Source organism: Leptonotus elevatus, chromosome 5 (genome assembly GCF_054856555.1).
Source record: "Leptonotus elevatus isolate MCC_2025b chromosome 5, RoL_Lele_1.0, whole genome shotgun sequence".
NCBI classification, from domain to species: Eukaryota; Metazoa; Chordata; class Actinopteri; order Syngnathiformes; family Syngnathidae; genus Leptonotus; species Leptonotus elevatus.
Genome location: NC_141243.1, coordinates 23538312 through 23564802, shown reverse-complemented (window position 1 = coordinate 23564802; position 26491 = coordinate 23538312). Strand labels below are relative to the sequence as shown.

General features: G+C 37.6%; 1 protein-coding gene across 3 annotated transcripts in view; it reads left to right on the top strand.

Annotated features, from left to right (window-relative positions):
• The window catches only part of LOC147174406 (multiple epidermal growth factor-like domains protein 9), a 39067-nt gene continuing 12576 nt past the window's right edge, over positions 1-26491 (top strand). The window contains exons 1-5 of one of the 3 annotated variants that reach the window (XM_086076947.1): positions 1-339; positions 490-653; positions 7725-7929; positions 22282-22421; positions 25451-25600. In XM_086076947.1, coding sequence (XP_085933073.1) covers positions 146-339; positions 490-653; positions 7725-7929; positions 22282-22421; positions 25451-25600 — 853 coding nt within the window. In that variant the 5' untranslated portion in view covers positions 1-145. Of the gene's footprint in view, positions 654-7724; positions 7930-22281; positions 22422-25450; positions 25601-26491 lie in introns of all 3 variants that reach the window. The other 2 variants (XM_086076946.1, XM_086076944.1) reach the window with 2 other exon arrangements.

The following is a 26491-nucleotide window of genomic DNA, read 5'->3' as shown; positions in this document are numbered from 1 at the left end:
GTTGCAGAGCAATGACTTGTGGTTCATGAGGCGACAAACAGCACCGTACGCCGCCGGGAGACATCAATGGTGGAGTACGCATCCATTCAGGGAAAGGTCTGAGAGAGACCGTTAGTGAGGCTTACATGGAGAGCTGAGACTGAATATGAGGTTAACGTCCTTAATGATGTACATATCGTCGCTCGTGGTATTTATTTTGTATGTATATATAGATTTTTCCGAAGCTGCACCTCGCATCAACCTATACGATGCGTCGACTATCTCCAGGAAGCCAGACACAGCCTCCGACACCTGGACGACCCTCCATACGGATATGCCTCGCCGTTTACCCGAGAACAGGTTCGCTTTGGCACAGTCGTCTGCTATTGGCATAGCTAGCCATATCCCCCCAAACACAATTCTTTCTGCACCAACTGAGCCGACTACCACCGATTTGGACTCCGGAATCATTCCAAGCGCTAAAGAAGATATCGCTGCGCTGATTTCCAGGTTAAGCGCCCCCCGCAAGAGATCGACTGATGCACACGCATCACTCTTCGCCCCAGAGAAAATGCGACAGACAATGATGTCCATGGTTTCTCAGCGGACAGACAACGATGCGTGGTCGGCAGATAGGATCGACGCATCTGTTACCTCAGTGGAGAATGGTCAAGGTGAGTGTCGTCAAATGCATTGTTAGTGAAAGTGGATCGTTTGGTCTTAAATTAAATGTTTTGGTTTCGCTTGATATATAGCGCAAAGGAAAGAAGCGTGTAGAAAACGAATCACGGCCATGCACCGTATCTGCTAGAAAAGGAAGAATTGCACTGTGCTTTTGACGCAGAGAGAGACCAAATAAAGCACACTGCAACAATGGGCAGACCCCATCACCTTATGCATGCTGCATGCCGTTAAATAATCTTAATGTATTGTGAACTGTGATGTATTTCTGCTAAAAACAGTATCCGTGTAGAGCGAACATTTACGTGGCCTACATGAGGCCTCTCAATAAAAGATGAGTGTGCCACATATTACAGCGTATTGGATGAGGGAGGGCATGAGAGAGAGAGAGGGGGGGGGGGGGTGTAAGGTTGATCCTGTTGTTGTTCAATGAGGGTATCCAGTCTACCAGGCCACACAGCATCCGCACAGACACATGATCATTTTGTATTAGGCCAAGCAGGATTTATGATTGCTTAAAGGAAATTACATTCATTCATCACTTGTTATGGATGTGGAATATGTAGAAACCAAGGATGCCCAAACAAGATGGCCAGGCAGCCCAAGACATGAATGAGCAATGACAATGGCAACCATCCAAGCATCAGTGTGTAGTCTGGATTAAATTCCATCCAGAAGCACAATTGTGACAATAATTATTTAAATGGCTATGTGAGGCAGATTTAGTTGTTTTTCCACCCACTTACCGAGCTGATTTTACCAAGCTAAACAAAAATGACCGGTGATGTTTTTTTTTGCAGAATATTTTATCAAATATTCCGAGTAGGGGTGTGAATTGCCTAGTACCATGCGATTCGATCTGTATCACAATTCATAGCTCACGATTCGACACTGATTAATCCCGATACAAATCTATAAATCAATTATTGTGATTTTTTAATTTTTTTACTCAAATTTAGAACATCCATCTTCTTAACCGCTTGTTTTCACAAGGGTCGCGGGAGGCGCTGGAGCTTATCCCAGCTGGCTTCGGGCAGTAGGCGGGGTACACCCTGAACTGGTTGCCAGCCAATCGCAGACATTTAGATAATGCTAATCAGTAAACTTATACATGTACACTGTAAGATTTGTATGAAAATGTACTACAGACTTATAACTGTGAGCCACTGTATTTAACAAACAGGTTGCAATCTGTTTCATGTTTGAACAGCATTGAAATCAAATTTTAAGGCTTAATGTTCCATTAATATAACATTCTTCCATGCTTAAAGTGTGAACCCTAACCCTAATTAAGACATTTTGTTGAATATTTCCAACAAAAATTGATTTTTAAAAATCGATTCGGCTGCATATTGAATCGATACAAGAATTGTGCGCTGTAATATCGCGATATATTGCCTCATGCCTAATCGATTTTTTTTGACAGCCCTAATTCCGAGTGTTCCCAGAAGAAAAAGCATAATTGGCCTCCTTGTGACCAACAACTCCACAAATATATAAAGTTCTGACTGATATTTGGCTCCTCACATCAGGGTTCCAGTTCATTGCCGTTTTTAAATGGACCCATCTCTACGTCACTGTTTTTGTGATATAAGTAGCTTTCAAAATGAAATAAAAACTTATTGAACACAAACTGAATGGGCTTCAGGCAGATACACGATAGTGAAAGCTTGTTAAAGAGACCAAAGTTGAGGGAATTAACTTCCACTTTCACTTCTTGGCTGTATTGCATCAGTTAAAATAAACAGTCAGTTTCCTATAAATCTATCTATTTGCCGTGACACCTGTTAATCTCCCTAATGGTTCTCCAGCAGTAAACATTTGACTGGAAAGGGGGGGAAAACATGTATCAAATCAAGGTCCTCACGCAAATCCATCCTCGACAAACGCGCGCACACGCACGCACACACACACACACACACACACACACACACACACACACACACACACACACACACACACACACACACACACACACAACTTTTTACATAACTGGAAAGACTGTACAAAATTATCTCTAAAACATTGTTATAACCTGATAACGGAAAAATTCCAATTTGGACAAAGTTTCATAAAAAACGACCTCACAGATAACACCTGGTATCCATTTAAATTATTCAGAGCTGATTCTTCAAAGCATCCATCCATCCATCCATCCTCTGAACCACTAGTTATTGCTATGTTATTTCTTGTATAGATGCACTACCATTCAAAAGTTTGGGTTCACCAAGAAATTTCCTTATAAGAGAAACATTGTTTTTCAATGCAGATAACTAATCAGAATTATACATTGTTAATGTGGTAAATGACTATTCTAGCTGCAGATTCTAGCTGGTTTTTGGTGCAATATCTACATAGGTGTATTGAGGCCCATTTCCAGCAACTATCATGCCAGTGTTCTAAAGGTACGAGGTGTTTGCTCATTGCTAGAGCTGTCAAAATTCATTAATTAATCGACAAGTAATCGATTACGAAATTAATCGACAACTATTTTAATAATTGAGTAATCGTTTGGAGCCATTTTTTAACCTCTGGGTGGTATTGGCACGTTTTTGGCTGTTTGATGGCTCTGACCAGGCTATTTCAAAATAAAATGCCACCCACGGGTTTTACAATTGTCCAAATCTTCTGATTTCAGCATATCAACAGTAATTGTTCACTGATTTCTGTAGTCCTACCTTCATGAAGAGAGACTGAATATTGTCTGTGTTAAATCAAAATAAGACATTTGCATCTATTTTTACTTTGGAAGACAATGACCGAACCGGTAACATAGCGCAACATCAATCTCCCCTTTTTTTTAATCACTATATGATTACGAAGTACGAAATAAACATAAATCACTGGTTAATAAACAGTAATCAGGGAAAAATGCTTTTGTAATACACTTAACTGCAAAATTAAAATTAATCAAATTAATCGATTGAATAATCGATAGACCAATCGATTCTAAAGATATTTGATAATGGCAGCACTACTCATCAGGAGGTTAATGGATATTAAAAAACCCTGTTAGCACAGGCTATTCCATGCGAAAAATTGCCCAAAACCACAGAATTGTCTGGGTGACCCCAAACTTTTGAACGGTAGTGTTGGTGACACAAAAAAACATGAACTTTTTAAAAATTCAATAACACCATGAGTGATAGAAGAAAAATGTTTTATTCATAGTAATTGAAACCTGAAAACATGCCATTTAAGAAACAATGATGGAATCCCAATTCACGGCTATTCCAGAGATGTTGCAGCGGTCAATGAGGAATCTTTAACACTGTTAACACAATTTCCTGCTCACTTACCACATTATTCACTTCTTCAAGTCATTGTTTTATGTATCACAGTACTTCATTGTTTTTGTTGTTGTTTTTTTGGGGTGTTATACTTGTGTTGTAATTACATAGCATTAGCTGCCTTGTCCCTTACTGTTCTGCCTGTGTTCATTAAAAACTATAATTTTTTTAAATCAGATTAATCACATTTTAGAATTTTGATTAAATTAATCACTTAATTAAAAAGGCTTTGTTATCCCCCAAAAAAAATCCCCGCCAAATTTGAAACGCACCAGTTATGTGTTAATTCTTCTGATAATTATTGTTATGAGGACGTCTTCAACATTTTTGGATCCACTGGAGACGCTCATCCTCCTCTTTTTCTAATCAGTTAATTACTTGCATAATTTGAAATTAAAAGTGTGATTAATCTGTGTTAATTCATGATTAATGCAATCTTTTTTGTGATTAATTAATCAGTTAATGCTTTAACTTTGACAGCACTATTAAAAACAAAAACAACAAAAAACATTTGTTAAAGTTATCCAGATGTTGAACTGTATATTTTTCAAATGTCAGTTCTTAATTTTATAGCATTTGCATAAAATACTGGGACAAGGAAAAACACCTCAGACTTTAGTTCATTTTTCTTGTAGTCTTGTGTTGGTTCCTTGGACATTAAAAACATATATTACTTGAAAGGTGAGAATTATAGCGATACCATTTTCTAATGTGTGCTCAATTAGGCTTCTGGTTTAAAAATACCAATGTCCATATTCTTTATTACGTTTTTTTTTGTCATCTGCTTGACTCTAGTGGTCAAAATTAAATTTGCATTTTAATGTGAAATCACCCATTGAAGCTCATTGTTCTAACATTGTTCCACTGTAAAGGTAACTCTCATGATATTATCACATCAACAAAGGCGTCACCCTCTATCACATGACAGGGCATCAACAGACAACTATATAAGCCTTTTAATTACCTCCAATATTTTTTTGTAGTTTGATGGCTGGAGAAAGAACGAAAAGTAAAATTGCTTTTCACTGTCGTGGCAGACGGGCAAGCACAGAGCGAGGCTCTAGAGGAATTTTGCGACTTGTTCTGAACAGCCTGCCCCTGTTTGAATAACAGCCATGCTGTCACAACACGTCGCAACAGTCAAACAGATAAACCAGACAGGGGAGAGGTTAGCCCAGCCCCTTTCTCGCTTTCCAATGCACACAGGTTCAATCCAATGGATATCAGACACAGTCTGACTGTGTGTGGCTGTACAGTAGCAAAACACTACACCTAGTGCAAACCCACTTTTTTTTAGAATGACAAACTGTGTGTGTGTGTTTGAGGTGGGATATGCATTGACTGGATTTCACACATTCTTTGGCATCATCAGGGCTGACAGTTCTTCTGTGCCTGTTAACGTAGCAAAAGAGCCCGGCCGGGAGTGTAGACTCTACAGGCTTGCATAACCACAGGCCTTTTTTTAGTTACATAAAAGTGCAAATAACACGCGAAGAGCAACACCATCTGAATCAGATTCTAGTGCAAGAATATATTCCAATTCAATTGCCCATTTACTCATCTAACTGGTAGGTACGTCGTTTGTTTATTTACTTATTGTTTTAGAACACATCAATACCTAAGCTCTTGTACAGTGGACTGAACAAAGTGCAAGTGTGAGATAGTGTTTAATGAGGTCTGCAGTCACCACTCGCACAAAATCTGAGATCAGATAAATAATAGATAACTACTGAGTGCTTGTCAAGGTCATCTGTGTGTCAACATCTTAAACTGTACAAAATATGGCGTGAAAATCTGTGTATAATTGTTGTGCATTGAAATGCATTTTAAATTGTATTAATTAGTTTGTTGTTTACCCAAAAATAACTCTTCAAATAACACTAATTAACCTCCATAATGTGTTTTCTATGAAGTGCGAGTATGCGGGGTCCACTGTACAAGACCTGGCCATGTCATTTTTAAGCCTGTATACCGCTGAAGGGCGAACGTTTGCGAGTGTTTACGAACGTAGCGAATGGTGATTTCGCTTCAGGGTTCGTTCAAGGTCGCAAATGTTCGTTCGCCAGATGTTTGCCAACTGTTTTCAATTCAAATTGATTTCACTCTTTCAAATAAAATAAATGAAGAGGGACAGAAATAAGTAAAAACCTTTTGTATCTGCCCCTGATCAACACACACACAAAAAAATCAACACAAAATGAATGACAGCAAGCGGTCAAGACGCTTTCAATGTAACAATTCTATAAAATAATTCAACAGCATGTTCTTATGCTATATATATTTTTCCAGTCATTGTGCTTTTATACATTAAAAAAAAGGTAGATATTGGGTGCCTCTCACCTCCCTTAAACGTGCCTGGAGTTGAATAGCATTCATCATCCGGTTTCTCAGGGCATTGTTCACAATGTAGCGGTCATCAGCATGAGATGTGGCCAAAGGACGTCCACTTCAACTTCTTTCTGTGACTCTTACAGTCTCTCAGCATCTCTGTTGCAACCTGCTGATGACACTCTGTGACACTTTAAGCTCAGTGGACACTTCTATCTGAGAACGACCTGTTTGAAGCATCACGATACGATCCATTGTTAGGTGTTGTCTTGGTCTCATGATGTCAAAATGTGAACAGCTGGATGAGGATGACTGTTTAAACATCAGCTCTAATTGAATGAGGACATTTATTATTCGATTCAAGGCTCAAACACCTGTCGTGAATTTTGCCGTTAAGCTCCTCGTTAGAGAACATCAACTTGTGCGAAAAGTACTGAAACATTTAACAGTTGGACATGTGCATTCAAAAGCTTAGAGAATGTCACATTAAGTTCACCTGAAAAGGTTTGAATGCATTTTAGGCTCTTCCTGAAATTTCACCCAAAAGCCAAATATCCCTAACTTTTTGTCAGTAGTGTACATTGTTTTGTTCTATATCTAGGTTTGGAAAAAATGTGTATTCCTCTTAATTTGTACTCACTTTCCCTTTTTTTTAAAATTAGATTTGTATATTGACTGGTAAAATTTCATGATGGGCTTTATACATTATTTTAAGGCGATTAAACTCCATCAATTGATTAAATTTTAGAGTTTTTAGTTAAATAATGGATTAGTGTTGTCTCTGTATCCACAACTGAAAATGACAAAAATAGCACATTTCGGTTGAAGAAAGATGGGTTCGATATAGGTTTAGCTAGCACACCCCCACACTTCAATGCAATAGGTCAGGTATGGAACAATCGATTAATTATATAACAATAACAAAGCATTCTTGTTCAATGATTCTTTTTTTTAAAATGTTTTTTCATGTTGTAAGGCAATTTTGAACATTGAATGAATGCTCAAAATGTCCTTGCAATGTGTGTGTGTGTATATATATATATATATATATATATATATGTATGTATGTATGTGTGTGTGTGCGTGTACTAGAATATACAGTTATGCAGTTACTTATAAGCCTATATTTTATATGTATATATAGGGTGCAAAAGTATGTATGTATACAGAAGTATTACATCGGTGACTGTTATTCTGTCATTCTGTTGTTTTCACTTAATAAATATCTAAGTATATTTTTATTAAGTGAAAACAACAGAATGGTCTAAACAATGTGATTTTTTTTTGTTTCATATTAAGCCCCCTGTATAATGAGTATTATTCAGAGAATTTTGCTGTATTTTTTGTCTCAATCCTACAAAGCACCAAATAATTAAATGTCATCTACTCATGTAAACAGTTTCATCCTTTTGTTTCACCCATTGTCATGCCTGTTTGTCCACCCAGATGGCTTCTGTAACTGCAGCATTGGAGGAGAGGGGATTTTGTATCCAGATGAGTGTAACCAGACCACTGGTCAGTGCTCGTGTCAGGACGGCTACAGTGGTCTAAAGTGTGATGACTGTGAGGAGGGCTACTTTACCAATGGCACCAGCGGCTGTCTACCCTGCACCTGTGACTCATTCGGTGCAGTCAGCCACCTGTGTGACAGGTACTGTACTCGACTGCTTCAATGCTTTATTTGAGTCTTTGGTATCATGATGAAATCATTGAAGATGTGCTGTGTGTCGTGTATAATCATTCCATCCTGGAAAAAATATATATGATGATGATTAAAATAAATCATTAAAAGACCAAAATTAATATGATATTAATGCCTATTATGAGTGTATGTAAACTTCAAATCACAACTGTGTGTACAGATGTAAATACAGGTAACGCAGCCATACAGCAAGTGTAGTGCAATATACACCAATCCCTAAATGTACTGCATACAGACAGACAACCGTTTACTCTCACATTTACGATGTCTTTGAGTGGGAACTGAACCAACGACGCCTGCAGTCAGACGAACAAATTCTTTATATGAGTGCCATTTTGAACTTCCAGTGAGAGATTGTGAAAATGATCACGCCAAATGTAATACACCTGCTCCCCATTCACACCTGAGACCTTCTTCAATACTAACGAGTCACATGACACTGTGGAATTAAAATGGCTAATAAAATGGCTGTATGTCCCTTTTAAAATTGGTTAAAAGACGAGAGAAAATAAAGAAAAGGTCAGGGAGACTGCCAAGATACCAACAGAAACATTAAAGGAGCTGCAAGAATTTCTGCAAGACATAAGCCTTATCTTATAAAGAAAAATATCCAATCCTGGCTACATTTGGTCAATAAAAAAGTTACAACACTGCTCATCACCCAAAAGTATTCCATAACTTATTGAAGGATGCTTTGGTGCTATTTTTTTCTTCAGCTGCAACTCGGACCTTAGTCAAGGTGAAATGATTTATGAACTGAATCTGAAGGCACAGGAGATGGTCTTGCAATCTGATAGATTTGGAGTGTTTTTTTTCTTTGCAGAAGACCAACTCAAAAAGACTGAGAGCTGTCATATACTGTAAGCGAAAGGTGCTGCTTCAAAGTATTAGTTTCAGTTCACAGTCAATTAATCATCAAGTAAGATCTGCAAATGCCCAACAATAATGCAAGACTTAAGAAAATGTATATCTTGGCCAGTTGTACATTGTGGTTGTGCCTAGTGTTTTTGTGTGAAGCTAGTAATATGCAGTGACATAAATGACACTGCTAATTTGGAGGCCAATGAAGGTGCAGCGTAGATGGTTAAACTGAATTCGCGGCCTGTCTCATAATAACACACGGAATACAGTCTGTCTTAGACTGTCTGAGCCTGGCCACTGCCAACCCCAATAGCCTAGCGGGGACCCCTCTTGGAGCTAATCACTGTGAGTACGCAGATTAGCCAGCTTTCCAAACCCCGACCGAGCCTGCTGTTGCTTTCAGCATTTCTCTCATTAAGTAATGTGAGGCTTTTTAGGCTGCTCATTGCTCAGGGACTAATGTAATATGGTGGCAGTGAAAACTTACTAGACTTAGCGAACTGACCTTATGTACAGATGTCTTACCCAAGAACGTTGTGGAGTCCTGCAAATCACATCGTGTTAAGATAAAGCCTCATAAATTACTGCTACTGGTTTTAAAGTTTGATTCCTATTGTCTAAACTATTATTAGACTGTACATTCATGGCAAATTATCCCAGGGCAAAAGAGTCAATGAGGCGGGAACGTTTGTAATTTCACATAATTGTTTACATTTCTTATGTAAGAAGCAGTCATTGACGCAGTTCTCAACTCAAGTTTCAAATGCCTTTAGTGCAGCATAGCAGAAAATCTGATGAGTTCCATTTTTAGATGCCGCAAGCAAACAATCTTACATGTGCATCACGCAGTGAGCTGTAGGGGAGTCTTCACATTTTTTTGTAAATCAGTTTCACTTTTCTTTTTCTTTTTTTACAGTATTTGTAATGATGCATATTCCCATTTTTAAAATAAAATACAGAAACATTACTTCCATTATCTCTAATTAAAACCAAATGGCAGCACAATCTCCCCTGTGTGAAGTTTGTATTTTGTAGGCTAATTGATTGATTTTTTTGAAATGGGTGTCAGAGCCACAGACAGACCAAATTTAAGATGAATGTCATCATAAAGTATATTCTCTAGTAGTTGTGATGTGGAATTTCATCTCACACCACATTAATTTAAAACTGGAATAACGCATTAAAGTGCAACCACCTGCCAAGACCAAACATATATAAATAAATCATCATCTGTAAAAGCGAGAGTTTCTTGACAGGTTGCTGTATTCTTGTTGTCCACATTCCTACATTTCCTGTGGGGCTTTTTCATAGCTGTTTTAGGGTTCCAGGTTTTTATTAATTCATCTATTTCATACAGAAGATAATGTGATGACCTACACAGTATGTCCATGCACTTCCTTTATGGTAGAAGTTGCCAGTCAAGTGCCTTGTGAACTTATTGTGAAATTGTTTGTGTTCTGCCCTGCAGGGAAATATAGAAAAGTTTATTGCTACTAACACGTTCTGAGAGCATTTCTTAAGACAGAACTCAAACTGAGCTGCTTATTTTGTTGTTGCAATATTTTGGTGTAAACATGTTTTAGGTAAAACAAGTTGATTAGTTAGCCAAGTACTTGCTCGCCAAATGTACACAGTATTTTGTTTGAACAAACAGCACTTGCTTTTAGGTTCTCAAATGTGAAGTCTTCAAAAATAAAAGTCGTTGTGGTATTGTTTGGAGATAGATACCACACACAAAAACTACAAATACTTGTTTTAGAGTTTTGTTTTCATGTGTTTCACATTGGTGGTATTTTGAAAGCCAGAAAGACTATCAATGCCGGTTGCCCTTTAAGGCTGGACTTTGGTAAAGGGATGCAGTGCTAACAATGCTAATGTTGTTAAGCAGAATATGTTGGATAGGTTTTCTTGTTCATTGTGTTTATTTGTGTAATTGTCTTAATATGTGTGCCTATATATTATAGAAACATTAATACTTAAATGGTAATTTTGTAGAAATTATTTCTCCAAACACAAAAGTCAATGGCTATTTGAAATATTTCATTGTTTGATTAGCCCCACAAATGTTGCTAACCCAGTTATCTGTCATCACAGTAAATTCATCCTCAGAGGGATTACAAGCTTTCCAAAGTCAGGTGACATCTGTAATTGGATACTAGTTCAGTGTGCTTAAAGCCCTTAACCTAATGAGATTTCGTCTCCTTGTCAGGTCGTAATGTGGCATACGCTCTGCTTGCTTCTATACAATTCATGTGACAGAAAATTAATTCACACAACGTTAGCCACTCTGTGGGTTAGATAATGGATTATTGGAACAAACCACTTCTATCTGTCATAACACTTGCATCAGTCCTTTTATTTGGGTCAGCTCCTGTGGGTATTATCTGAGAGGCATTTTTTGACAACACTGCCTACAGACTGCTAGTCTGGAATGAAATATTGATTGTGGGTGCAGATGTTTTTGCCTCTGCATTTTGCCAGACAGTGTTTGAGTGTTTGCATCATTACAATCGGTGTATCTATACATCTTTTTGCCCTGTGGAAAAAGTGAAGCACTGTGAATACTTTCTGGATGGCCTGGAGATAAGAGGGACTGCCTCAGTCTGTGGACGTTTTATCAGGTTATGTATTGGGAAAGTGTGTTAAGCAGGACTTGTTTTTATTCAAATGTTTCTGTCTAAAATGATGGGAACAAAGAACAGTTAAAGCTAAGTCCAAACTTTGATATTGTGAATTTGTAAATGAGTAGCAGTAGATTAACTGCATGGTTAGAAGAATGTACTTGTAGTCTGGGGAACTTTGAGCATTAACAGTTGAATATGTTGTGTGGTTATTATAAAACCAGTTTAATAAAGTGCTGATTTCTCCTGGACATGTTGCCTTTCAAGAGATTGTAAATGAAAATTCTAAATGAGCCAGTATATACAGATAAAGGTGCCCATCCCACCTTCTGTAATAAAGTACAATGATGGGCGGAGTAGCAGTTGCAGGTGCAGAGTGAAAATAAAAAGTCCTGTGGTTTTTATGTGGTGACTGGGGCATGTCTATTGATAACATTGCCATAATCCAAATCTAATAAAAATTACTGCTTCCCAAATGGCATGGGGAAATTGCTTTTGTTCCATTCTGTCCCCCATCCCCTATAGTTAATTTATGCGCGTATTGATGCTAGTTTTAAATGTAAAGTTTTTGGTATTAGTAGATGCCAAGATATTTGTAGTCTGTCACTGTTTCAGAACTGTGTCCTGTTAGCATGGTAATGGAAAGAGTTTGTTTTTGTTAAGTTTGTTGCTCTTGGAAAAGATGACATTGCATGATGTTTGCATTGCATACCCCCAGTTGGCTGTGTGGGTAGTGTACATTTCATTCACCTTTGCTTATATTGTAAACTGAGTTAGCCATATTTTGATGAGATGCATTAACATGTACCAAATAACTGACCAAGAAACCAAGATGACTCACCCCTGCCAGTGTATATATCATTTTATCAGTAGCAGTATTGTACTGAGAAGCCAGACAGACACGTGTACTGTTTTTCTCACTCGCATGCCCATTTCAAGATTATGGTCTTAAACATATTTCTCCTTCTCTTTGCCATCTCTGATACAATTCAGTGGAAGCATCATTAAGAAGTGAAAAAAACTGAGGAGGGAAAAGCCAAATGAAATGCAAAGTACACTTGTAAGCCTGCTCATGTCTCTGATACTTAACAACGCCTTCAAATTTGACTTAACACCCAATTATGCAACTAAACCTGCCAAGTGTACAGAACTTTATGTTTATTTTTGGTCATCACCAGGTAATTACTGTAAACCAATATTTCCTCACTATGGAAAAAGGATGTTTGCAATAGACTAACATTCATGACGCAGTTCACGGCATGCTCAGTCATGCACTGACTGACAGCGTAACCTAGGTGGCAAGCTGCATACACAAATCACGCTTCGTAGCCCCGGTGATGTTGTTATAAATAATGATAGATAGATAGACAGACAGACGGATTGACAGACAACTCCTGTGAAATAAATTAAATAGCCTGTAGGTTTCCCATAATTAAAGTCGGTTCTATAGAAGTGTGGCCTTGTGGGATAGGCTATGCTGTTTTATATCAAGAAAAAAATACAAATGTTGGACGCCATTATTTTCCATTTCTTTACAGCAGTCCTTCTCAAATAATAAGTGTATGCGGTACGATGCCAGGGGGGCACGTGTCTTACTAAAATAAAGTTGTAATTGCACATAGACTACAGTAGTTGGCAGTGACACTATTGTGATTGCACAGGGAGCATTCGATCTGCTGTAGGGTTGTTGTTTTGTTTTGTTTGTTTTTGCACCAAACATGCATACACACAGCAAAGAACAGGAGATTTTATTTGGAGTGCACCGTTCTGACCATTCAGAAACTCAAAATAGGAATGAAGGAGCACATTCTGGCCTCTCTGACTGGACATAGAGCAGTCAGAGGCATCAAGGCAGGATGCATGGAAACTGTACAAACAAGATGCAAGGGATGTGGGATAATGGGGGATTTAAACATCCTCATTCATCATTGGTGTACCATGAATACAACTCAAGTTCACTTTTTCTGAAATTGGTGGTTGTTTAGCAGCCATACTCAAAGACCCACTTTAGATAATGTGTACTGTAGGCTCGCCAGCCACAACAACAAATTGTTCATTCATAGAAGGGGAGTGCACTCTTACTCTTGGAACACTCCCACAAAGTGAATTTCCGAATGCTCCCATTATGTGCCGTAAACAAACCCTTAAGACCCTTTTATGATGTGACAAGTTGAACAGAATTAAGGAATTAGCTTTCTAACATTGTTTGTGTGTATCTGGTCCTCTGTTGTTGTGCTTAACTAGTGGTTTCAGAAGTTCAAATGAAATGTTTCCCAACTACAGCTCATAACCTTCAACAGTAGGGACACTGTTATTAGCATAAATGTCTACGGCAGCTTTCAATAAATCACATTTTGAGATGGTCAGGTGACACTTGACCCATTTCGAGACTGTTTATGTGTGTTGGATATACAGTCTTTAACTCTTGGCCTCGGCCAGCATGGTAGATTTTGCCATGCAAAGCCATTTGTTTGGAAGTGTACTACATTATCTGTGTTCTTGTCACATAAGCTGTTAATACAGGTCAGCAAAAGTACAATGTGCTGCTTAATGTGGAAAAACACCCCCCTTTCTCAAACACAGCTTTAGGGTGTTTGGCACTCCCAGTGATAAGCTGTGATTCCACCACAAGGTTTGTAAAAGGGGAAGTTGAAACTATGTCATAAATAGTGTAACATACCACTCACGCAGTAAATATAATGTGTCAGCTTCTTTGAAAAGTAAGGATGATGTCTGGAAAATAATGTGAAACTGGAGTTGTTGTGACGAACAAAAGGCAACAGTGGCAGCTAGCACGTTGTGTTCTTTTCTTAGCATATAGCTATTTATTCCAAGAAAGTGATTTTTATATACAGTTCCAATTTTTTTTTGACTAATCACCAGGGCCACCATAGATGCAGTATCACTGTTTGCTGCGGTTGTTTCAGTCCTGCGTTCACAACTTGGATGACTGGAAACTCAAAAAATTGTATACTCTACTGACCTGAGACCAACCGTAGCACTTGATGAAAAAATAACTTGGGAGCTGCCTTTAACTGTCTTGCTGATAACTATTATTGGGACGTGCTTGGCCAAAACTTATTGCAGTTTTTCTCCATAGGATTGCCACATTTCTTGAAACTGAGATGACATTTTCAAAATACCATGGACAAATCTCAAAACTACCTTACAAATGGTCTTAACTGAATGGCATTTCTCCTTGCTTTCATCAAATTGCCAATGTCTTAGTACATGTCTCAAGTGCCTCAGTGGATATGTGCAAATGGTTGTGTACATTTAGCCTACAGTTAGCACAATCTGCCCACATTTAGCACATTTTGCAAATGAATAGATCTTGCTGATCGAACTGGATTAGTTGTTTTTCAGTCTAATGGCTGTCCTCTCCAAAACATGTCAGCAGGATTTCAATGTGTAAGTCATAATATGCAAAATCATCTGTTCAATTGCCAAAATTAGTCCAGTCCATTGCAAGGGAAAATATTGGCTGTGACGTGGATAAAAACTTTTGGTCAAACAGAGAGCAGCATATGGATGGCCAAGAGAATGAGGGCAATGGCCAAGAGGGGGAAGGTGTCGATAGTGACTGCACAGTTAATTCTGTAGAGTAAATTTGACTCTATTTTGAATAAATTTGACTCTATTTTGAGTGGGACCAAGTCACTCAAGGGTTGGGGAAGCTTCAGTTTGAGAGACGGTCGCAGTACCACCTGAGCTACGCCACTTCTACTGTTTGCTTAGCTCCAAGATGTTTTTGGTCTTGGAGTTACGAAGATTCCAGCTGACACGAGCGGTATCCTAACACTCAGCAAGAGCTCTGTGGCTCAGAGAGTCGATCGGCTGTCTCCCAAGCAGAAGGTCGTAAGTTAGTTCCTCAACCCTTGAGTGACTTATTTATTCATTTATGTATTTCTCAATTCTTTATTTTACACTCTTCCAAGTGTAAGTATCCACTCTAAATAGAGTCAAATTTACTCGACAGAATTTACTGTGTGGTGAAAGAGGTATAGTAGTTGGTTCTTCATTTACACTGTGCGCTAAATATAATTTTAGTTATTAGTTCTTCATAAATATACACAATTCGGCTTACACTTTCTTTTGTTGCATTCTAATGTGTAAGTAACTTTGTGTGAATAAAAAGTGTTGCAATTTCCTTGACTGTAAGTGGAATATGTCAAACCGCAAACTTTGAGAACTGCTCTTGTAAAATCCTTTATGTTTTATATATAATTGGATTTTGTTAGCGCCACCTCTACTATTGTGACAAAACATCTAATGATTTTGACTTGCAGTGCTCAGAGAATGCTAGTGTCGATGCATTTTGGGGGCACTACTTGTATGACATAGAAATGTGATTTTGACACATAGGTAAGCTGTTTTGGGAGAGATATGAGCTTTTGCAGATGATCCATGATGTTGTGCAAAATCATCCAAGTTAATTTTTTGGCAAAAGCACTAAGTGAATGCAGATGAGCCAAAGCAATTGAGAAGGATCTTTGCGGTTGTGACAGTACCGACTCTTTGTTTGGGAAAGGAACTTGGAGTGAAGCAGGTGTGACCAGTTTTGGGATTGATATGTGCTTTTGCTAATGAACTGATAAATTGTGCATAAATGTAAGTCTGTTTGGCCAAATGAGCTTGCAGTTTTGAAAATGTCATCTCAGTTTCAAGAAATGTGCCAAACCTATGGAGAAAAACTGTAAAAACTCAACTTAACTTTGACTTGGTCTTACTGAGACGTGACTTGGAATTGAAACACATGAGTTGAACAATTCTTGCCTGTTCACATTTTTTAAATTTACAATTTCAAGCATGCTATTTGTTTCTTTTTTTAAAGAGAATTTATTTGATTGTGCAGTGTGCACGAGCCTGGCAACATTTTACAACATTTTAGTATTCCATGAATGATGTGTGGGCTAATACATACCAGCAGCCATAAATGATTGACATGGTTTAATTGAATGGAAATGTATTTTGTCTATAGCAGAGGTAGAGGATTTAGGGCACATGCTTTGACAATTTTAGGACTTGGGACTTGCTTGGCTAAAACTAGTGAAAGACTCAACTTGACTTTGATTAGGTATACCCGAGACTGGACTTGACACTTGAAACATGTGACTTACAAGTATTGCCTTAAGAATCTGTTTTTTTCAAGAGTGCCATTTGTTTTGATTTGAAAGAAAATGTATTATTTGTGAGATGGTTGCAAACCTGGCAAGTTACCCACTAGTATTATGATAGCGTAGAGAAGACACATCATGAGGCAAGTAATATGAAGGGGAGCTCCAAACATTTTTGTATTTCAAGGATTATGTTTTTGCTGAAAACTGATGAGACACAACTATTACAACATGTATCTTTATCCCTCACTACAAAATCCACAAAGACCTGTAATCTATTGTACGTCAACTTCACTACATTAAGGCTGACAAAGCGGCGTATCGTAAAACCAAATCAGACTTGACAAAAGTTGAGCAATCAAACAGAATGTATTTGGGTGCATGTTAAATGTGAGAAACAAATATTGAATACTAAACAATTGACTTGTATTAAGAAAGATTGACGTGTATAAATAACTAGCGAAAGAAAATCGCCAAACAAACAAAAACCCTGGTGATTGGCAATAGGGTTGCCAACCGTCCCTTGAAATACAGAATCGTCCCGTATTTAGAACTATAAGTGCGCGTTCCGTATTGAGTTGTCAAGGGACGCATTTTGTCCCGTAATACTGTGAGAGTAAAAAAATACTCCCTAAAATGTCAGTGGAATTAATGAACACTGTTCCTTATGTGACAACTTACGGTAACGTTCCAAGGTTCTCCTGCTCTGTGACCAATGAGCTGACAGCACATTCATTCCGAGTATGAAGATACAGAATCCGCTCATCTCATTGGTCGACCGTCGACGTAATGTTGCTTGCGGAAGTACATAGCACATGAGCGTCATATGCGACCGGCAGCAGCAGAAACGATTGCAAAAACACACCCTGTGTCCAAATTCACAAGGCTGGGTCCTCCGAAGGCTAAATTTGTCGGCTACTCGGCTGCATGACGTCACTCCCGGCCCGACTCGATAGCACGCACGGACTTGCACATGAATGGACCGTCGGTCAATGCGCTACCGACAAGCAGCATTGATAATTCATTCATACTGGTTAAGGTTAATATGGAAATGTGCAATGAATGTCAGTGTTGTATGGAAAACCTATAATATTTTTTTTTTTACTCAGCTAACTGCTCTAAAGCTGACTGATGAAGATAACATTTAAATGGAAAAAAATTATCTCCACATAATGTGACATTAAGCTGAACATAAATTACAGGATTAATGTTATGCGTATTAAATATTGTTTTATATTAATGTATACAGTTATAAATTATGAAGGAAAGGTTTCTCTTTGAGAAATATTTATTTTGATAAGTTAATTTTGTTAGTTTATTAAAGTAAATTTCTGAATAACAACTTTTCCATGGGTTAATATCATTCAAACATATGCATCTGATTCAACTTAGGTTTAAATAGTAAAAAAATGGTTTCACCTACAAAAAATTAAAATAACAAATCACACAAGGTTGAAGGCAATTAGGTCGGCCGTCCTTGTCGTTGAGGTGTCCCTTATTTATTTTTCAGGGAGTTGGCAACCCTAATTGATAATGACAACAAGTGTGCCGATGTGATGGATGTATTTAATTGAGTAACATAAGGAGCAATACAGAGATTGGTTTGGAACCGTTAAAAACAATGTGTTTGTGTCTGTGTAAGTACTATACGGATAGCATTCATGCTACATGCTAAGCTAATGGCTAAAGTACAACAACAATCTGCCTGTTGGAAGCGTTTGAAGCGCCACCATTAATGCCTGCTCTGTGTGCCGCTCTTGCGTTCACTTTGTTGACATGTTTAAACGCCTCTGTAATAAAACTGTCTGTCCATAGTGAGCACTGTTTAAAAAAAGCAATATTAAAGATGTATTCCGTAGCATAAACAAATTATATAAACTGTTGTAACAGCTACTGTAACAAAACTTGCTAGAACAAGCTTACATTTTATTTTTGTAATGTAATGTTACGTGATGGTTTTTAATACGATTACTACAGCATATGAAACATAAATGTTTTTATTTGCCATGAATGTGACATTTATTAATTTACTCAATATTTCCCAGTTGCTTGATAACAATCTTGAGACATCTGGTGTATGTGTGTGTTCTTCCCAGCCTCGTATTCAGCATTGTCCACGCCCCACTAAGCATCACCGCCGGCCTCTTCATTTGCATTAAGTGCAGTCATTAAACAAAGCCCCATTTGTATGAAGACACATGCACATACTCTCATAAATTTCTTCCAGTCACTTGTGATTTACTTCTATTGTTTTGAAGTCATTGTGTGTAATTAATGTTTTTGAGTACAATGTCTGGGCTGGAGAGTTGATTGGGCTTGACTTGGCATTGTGTTTGTTCTTCTTGTAGATTACTTTGAAGGAGCATAGAATTGGAGAGATATGATGCTCATGTGCCATTGACATTTAATTTTTTAATTAGAGCCTCCTACATCTCCTATAATCCACGGCCCACAAGGTGATCTAGGAAAAGATCAGATTCAATAAACGAGAAAAAAAAAAGATTTAGATTTTTAGAGCTGTTGGATTAGTTCTATTTCCGTGTAATTGAAATGAGAGATGGAAATCTTTTTTATGACCAATTTATACTGGATAAACTTCTATGATCAGTACCTGAATTTATTTGGTAATTTAGTCATTTCAAAAAACGAATCATGGTAAAGCAGTTTTGATGACTTTGGTTTGGTATTTGTTTTCTTGGGCTGTGAAAAGGCATGCAGAATAACCGTGCCCTCCACTTACTTTGCGTGGGACCTGGCGATGCAGGGATGTAGCCACCAACTTCTCTCCTGGTCCAAAAACTGTTCCACCACTTTTTATCCAAATTCAGCCATATATGTTTTTGGAAAATGTTGTCATCCACTTGATTAGAACATTGCTTTGTTTCTCAACTGTTAACAAATTGTAAGGATTTGGTCTGAAGTTGTGTATACTAAACTTGAATTTACAATCTTGACATCTGGCGGATTAACAAAAATATGAAGACCATCATTATATGTGTCTTTTAATGATGATACTCACGGTAAGTGCAAAATACATGTAGAAGCCTAATTTAGCTGCTATATAATCATCTTTCAGACAGTACCTTGCCATAAAAAGCTGCCGATTTAGCTTAAAAAAAACAACAACCCAATGAATTTATGAGGTAAACATTCATCTGCATATACAATTAGCAAACAGCATGTGGATCTTTTCATTCATGTAAGTCATTTCTTTCTCAGGGCATTGATTCGACAGCTGAACTGCTGCTTGTCTTAGAAGATGTTTCGCCTCTCATCCAAGAAGGCTTCATCAGTTCATGTAACAAGGCTTGGTTTGCACTAATTACAAACCAAGCCTTGTTAGCAACTTATCTTCAACTATTAGCATGCTTCAAATTATCTTATGAGCCTCACCAAAATAACAATATTCATTATTATTACTATATTAATATATTTATTTATTTAAAATAATAAACATGAGGATAATTGTTTCAGATAATGGATGGCAGATGGCCTCAGTAACTTACAATAGTTTTTGGCACATACAGGTGTTGCTTCAACAGGAGCTGCACTAAGTTTGTTACTGCATAACATGGATTAGATAGGGTGTTTTTTTTTCTCTCTCTCTCTGTCATTCATTCATATCTTTGCTCTCAGCCAACTCACTTAGGTGCATGTCCCTACACAAATCCCAACACTTCCATTTCTACAGTATTACAGGTAGTAGGGGAATGAAAAGATTTCTGTTTAAGATAAATGATCAAATATTTTCAGTGGAATTCTAAATGTCCATCTGCGATTGTCTGTTTTCTGTCTTCTATTTTTTAAATATGTATATATTTTTTTATAATTTACGTCTTTGATGACAGAGAGATGCCAAATTCACATGTAAACCTGAACTCTCAACTCTACAGATAGTGTTAGTTCCATTGAGGTTGGGATGTTGTGTAAAACGGAAATAAAATCAGAATGCTATTATTTGCAAGTCCTTTTGAAACGTCATTTATTTGTTTGTTTGTTTTTGCGAAATTATAACTTATTTTAAATTTGATGCCTTGAGCTTGTTCCAAAAAATGCTGTGACAGGAGTAGTACTATTACTTCACCTTTCCTTTTAACAATGCTCAATTAGCGTTTGGGAACTGAGGAGACTAATTGTTGAAGCATTGTTGGTTAAATTCGTTCCCATTTTTGCTTGATGTACAACTTAATTTGCTCAACGTTCCATGATGTCCAATTTTCCCGTTTTGAGCTACATTATGCGCCACACATTTTCAATGCGTGACAGTTCTGGAATGCTGGCAGGCCAGTCTAATACTTGATGTGCAAGCTACCCATGCTATAGGCACGAACACCTCATCATACCATCACAGAGTCTGACTTTTGAACTTTGTGCTGATAACATTTCCCGATGATCTTTCCCTCTTTTACCCAGACTACACAATGCCTTTTTTTTTTCAAACGGACGCAGTTACTCGTTCGGTTATTGTTTTCCAAAGTAAAAGGAGATGTTTCCAAATGTCTTATTTTGACTAAACACAAAAGTCTGCTCTCATGAAATGAAATATGAGAACATTTAATGTTGAGACTGACCTCAGGGGATTTGAACATTTTTAAATGATTACTCAACAGGAAGTCAGACTCTGGCTCCACCCCTTACTAAGATTTGTAATCAGCGCTCAAAAGGGGTGTTGCCTGGAGGCGAGTACGTCATAACGTAATATGTATCGTCTCGTGTAATGAGAGGACAAACAGCCAAATTGCCAAATTGCCAAATCTCAGTGTTTAACCTTAGGATGGCACCAAACACAGGCCCCTAAATCAAGCTTTAAACAAACGTACTAAAATGTAAAAATAATGACGAGGACTTGTAGATAGTATTTGTAAACACCAGTTTATACAGTCTATCATCAAAAAAACATTGATTAAGTGTTGAGTATTGTTTCAAGTAAAACAATGGCTCTAAACGATTACTAGATTGTCAAATGTGACAATCAGTGGTACTTTAACTTTAATTAATTGATTCATTTTGACAATTCACTGACTGGCATTGACTGTTGGTTTTCCACCTTGCCGTTTACATGAGAAGTTTTCTCGAATTTCTCAGAATCTTAATGATGATGTAGATGATGAAATCCTTAAACCCTTGGAATTGTATGTTGATAAATAGTGTTCTTAAACTGTTGGACTATTTGCTCACGCAGTTGTTCACAAAGTGATGAACCTCGCCAGATCCTTGCTTGTGAACAACTGAGCCTTTTGGGATGCTCCTTTTATAGCCAATCACATCTGACACTCACCTGTTTCCACTATTGCTGTTCACCTGTGCAATGCTCCAAACAGGTGTTTGTTTTTTTAGCATTCCTCTCAACTGCCGGTGTTGTATTATTGTATATCGCTGGCGTTGGGCCGAAACCTCAAACCCTAAATCACAATTTGGTAAATTTCAAATTTTTTCAAAATGTTATACTATTGGTCAGTCCACACATGTGGGTGTTATTTTTACAATACGGACCAATCTAAAGTGTTGAAAATGGCTTCATCTATTTGATGTTGTAATGTTAATGTTTGAACAAACATGCAGTTTTTAGGCTTGCCTGAAAAGTGACTATTTTGGAGGTACATGGTTTTACCAGCAATATCCTATTATTGTGTTATAACTAACTTTTCATAGCTATGTTACTTTTCATATATTAAATGTTATCTTCTGTACTACCCTTCCAGCTCAGGTATATGTGTGTGCAAGGCAGGAGTGTATGGGCCCAAGTGTGACGACTGCCACCCAGGCTTCTTCCACTTCAGCAGCACTGGATGCCAACCCTGCCAGTGTCACAATCACACTAACTCCTGTCATCCACAGTCAGGTAAGTCTGCTGATGTTGCAATTTGTCATCTTGTACAGTGATTGTCAACATTGAGGATTTTGGATGGATTCTGTGGATTTTAAAACTTAGGAGTGACTGCCACGTTTTTCCACTTAATACCCTTTGTTTTTAATATGATAATGTTTTATGGAGTTTTTTGTTAGTTTTTTTGCACATCATATTTTGTGTCAACCTCTGTTGTCTTTTAAACGTGCTATTTAAATAAAGTGGTATGATAAGGTATACAGTATACACTTGCACTATATATACTATACTATAATAGTATGTATGTTTTGTCAGAGGCTATTTTTAAAACATGTTTGTTATTGTTCGTAACGTCTATAAATTAGGGTTGCGACTCGCAACTATGCAACAAACTGAAAATGTGTGTGCCAGGTTGACAACAGTAGATAGAACCATTGGCTGACAAATAAATTACAGTTCTCAATTAGTCTCGGAACAGAAAATGTAATTATTTTCCTAAACCTTAGCAGGGACTCATGACTATTAATTTACAACCTTTCTTTTGTGTTAGATATTTTTTTCTGTGTAAAATGTCCCAGATTTTGACATCAACCTGGATTATGTTACGGCAGGTCAGGTAGATATTCTTCAACTGTTTTCCTTTCAAGTCTGATCAGAACGTACACATGATGTTCGAAAAATAGTATCAACATTTCAAGATACCTGGCATAGATTACAGGCATCAAATAATCATATCTCTGTCAAAATCTTTCACCAGCATTGATTTATTAGTGATACAATATTAACACACAAACTGTGTTTTAGGGCACCAAAAGCAGAACTTTTAGGAGCCAGGGTGGTGATGTTTTCAACATCTGCATTTATCTGGAGAATAATGTTTTGCCATTACATGAAAAGTCACATCTCATGTTGAAATATGATCAAAAACATTGCGACTTTTATTCAAATATTTTCATTCTAGTATGATTTGGGCATAAGTACAGTACAATTTTGGTGAAGATTGATTACAGTTTTCGGACGGACTTAGATCTTTGGAGGTCCGCATGCTAGCTGCATTGCCAGCCACTTGCGCTGTAAATGTATCCCCCCAACCCCTTTTCTCAAAGGAAGGGATGGGCAAAATTCTGAATTGAATTGAGAATGACCCCTAAATTCCAGTTCAATTCTTGAATTTGAATTTGAATTGACATTGCAAAGTTGAAGCAGAATTGCAATTCAAATTTGAATTGCAGAAAGTACAATTCAAATTCCATGAAATTCTAACAAATTCATGGTGCAAAATTAAAGTGTATTTGACAATTATGATGATTTCTTAATTTATTTTATATGGTATCAGTATCGGTGCCGATAGAGCCTTATTTAAAGTACAGTAAATTCTGTAAATGTGACTATTATTTAGAGTAAATTTGACTAGTCAGAGTGGAACCAAATAGTAATATTTACACTTGGAAGAGAGTAAAATAAAGAATTGAAAATATATATAATAAATAAAAGTCACTCAAGGGTTGAGGAACAAACTTGCGAACTTCAGCTTGGGAGACTGCCACACTACCACCTGAGCTACTCCTACTGTTTGCTTATATCCAATCTTGGAGTTACGGAGATTCCAGCTGACACGAGCGATATACTAACACACAGCAGGAGCTGCGTGGCTCAGGGAGTAGATTGGCTATCTCCCAAGTTGAAGGTCGGGAGTTTGTTTATCAACCCTTGTGTGACTTTTATTTACTTTTTCTTTATTTTACTCTCTTACAAGTTTAAATATTACCCTAAAACTGAGTCTGTTTGGTTCTGACATATGCCAAAGATACGATTTATGTAAGTATATGTATCGAAATAGAAAAATATAATAGAAAATTGTCATTAATTTCATAAAATTATAGGGAAAAATACTACTGTATAATATATAGGTCTGTATTTAAAATGATCTGTCATTGCTTTTTTAGAAATTGTATGTGTCAAAAGTACTTGTGATAACGGTGCTTGGTATCGGTGACTACTCAACAGTTGATTATCGAAAATCCCTAATAAAAACCCATTTAGACCACGGTCTCGTTTTCAAGGGCAATCTGACCAAGAAGGCGGAGCACAAACTGGATTGGAAACTAGAATTTAGTTCAAGTTTATCCTCTTGAGGAGGATTGCGCCTCACCTCTCATCAGCCAGGCTTTTAGTCGCCAAGGTGAAGGGGTCCATGGTGATGCTTGTGATCGTGGGGTGGTGAGGGGGAGTTTTAGAAGCCATATGTCTTGCTGCTCTTATGCATGAACAGATGGACTATACGAAGGTCTCACTTGGGCTCAGCGTACACAGCACTGTGGATTAACTACGGTTTTACACTTCTCTCGAAAGCCTTTCCTCAAGGATACAGTACAGTGCACTCAAACAGCAGCACAATGTGCAAATTTAAAATTTTCTGTATCCAATCACTGCACTAAACACTCACATAAGCGGGGACATTTCAATAAAAAAGATTGGGGCAAGCTGTTCGTCATACTGGTTTCTTCCTTAGCCATATCCACCAATTTAATGATAACAGATCTGTAAGTCTTAAACTGAGTAAACCGGTATATGTGGTTGTGTGTGTTTGTGTGTGTGTGTGTGTGTGTGTGTGTGTGTGTGTGGGCGGGGGGGGGGGGGGGGGTTCTTTTGCATTCCACTGTGCACACTACACAGATAGTTCATGTTCATCCCAAAGGTGTTTAATGATGATTTCCTTAAGGCGCTGAGTAGTGATAGACCGATATGGGGTTTTTTCAAGACCGATACCGTTTATTAGTAGTCAAGGAGATATTTATTATATTTAATTTTAAATTTAATATTTCAAGCCGATATTCATTTGCAGTCAAAGAGAAAATATTAGCATTAACATACAAATACGATTTTTACTCCATGTGTAGCACTTTGTATGGTGGTTTTAAAGTGCTTTATAAATAAAATTTAGTTGAGTTGATTTTTGTCAGGCTAAAACTCTGCTTTAAATCAGTCCTTTCTACAAATAGAACCAGAATGAAAGAGAGATGTTTTCAACTTTATTTCCTCAGGTGTGTGTCTGAACTGTGAAGGCAACACGCAGGCGAACAATTGCGAGGAGTGCAAGCCAGATCATTACCGCGGCCGAAACGCTGCCTTGACTGAAGCCTGTGTCCCATGCCCCTGCTTCAACGCTTCCTCCACTGGCACCTGTCACACCGGTGAGTCCCAGACCTCACACACACACGTGCACATTTGGATCATTCAGGTCACATTTGCAAAGCAAGCGCGACCTCACAGATGTGCATCCTACCTCACCTGGATGTGACATGTATCCTTTTAGCTTGTTATAGTATATATATATATATATATATGTAACCTTATTTCGTAACTAAGTTGTAATGAATGCACCTTGATTGAACTGATCTGATTTCTTTCTTTGTCAATCAGTCAAGAACAGTGATAATAGTTTCCAAGTATGACAATGACTGCCTTATGAAGGGTGAGTCATTCTCCAAAATAGCTTTTTTGTTGTTGTGGCATAACCAACAAAATAATGACATCAGTCTTGTTTACAAATTATATGACTAATATTTCGACCATTTGAGGCAATCACTGCAATCAATGACTTTTGTAATGTGCTGAGGTGTCTTGTAAACTCCTGTTCTGATTGATAGTATTATTTTGACTAGCTGATTCACTAGCTATAGTTTTGTCCTGATACGGACATGCACTGCTTCCGCTCCAGCTACAGAATGATTTTTTTTTTATATGCACATCATTGCAGACAAGCGCGCACAGAACACACATACATCAGGATTTCTCTGAGCTTCACTGCGAGAGCAGCTAGTGCACTGCAAGATTAGAGCGCCGCAGTGATCGTGGATCGTCATTTGGACTGTCAAATGTTTTTGTTCCCATCCATCGCTGACAAACGCGTTCACATCTCATTGTAAACATGTGTTTACGTAGACGGAAGGACCGTAGTGTAGAGATGGGATTTCTGTCTGTGGTGGAAAGAAACTGAGGAATAGAAGAGTAGATGATATTTTAGCCACAGCAGCAATTTAACTTCATTGATAATTTAAATTTTCCGTTGTGTTGCACTGAGC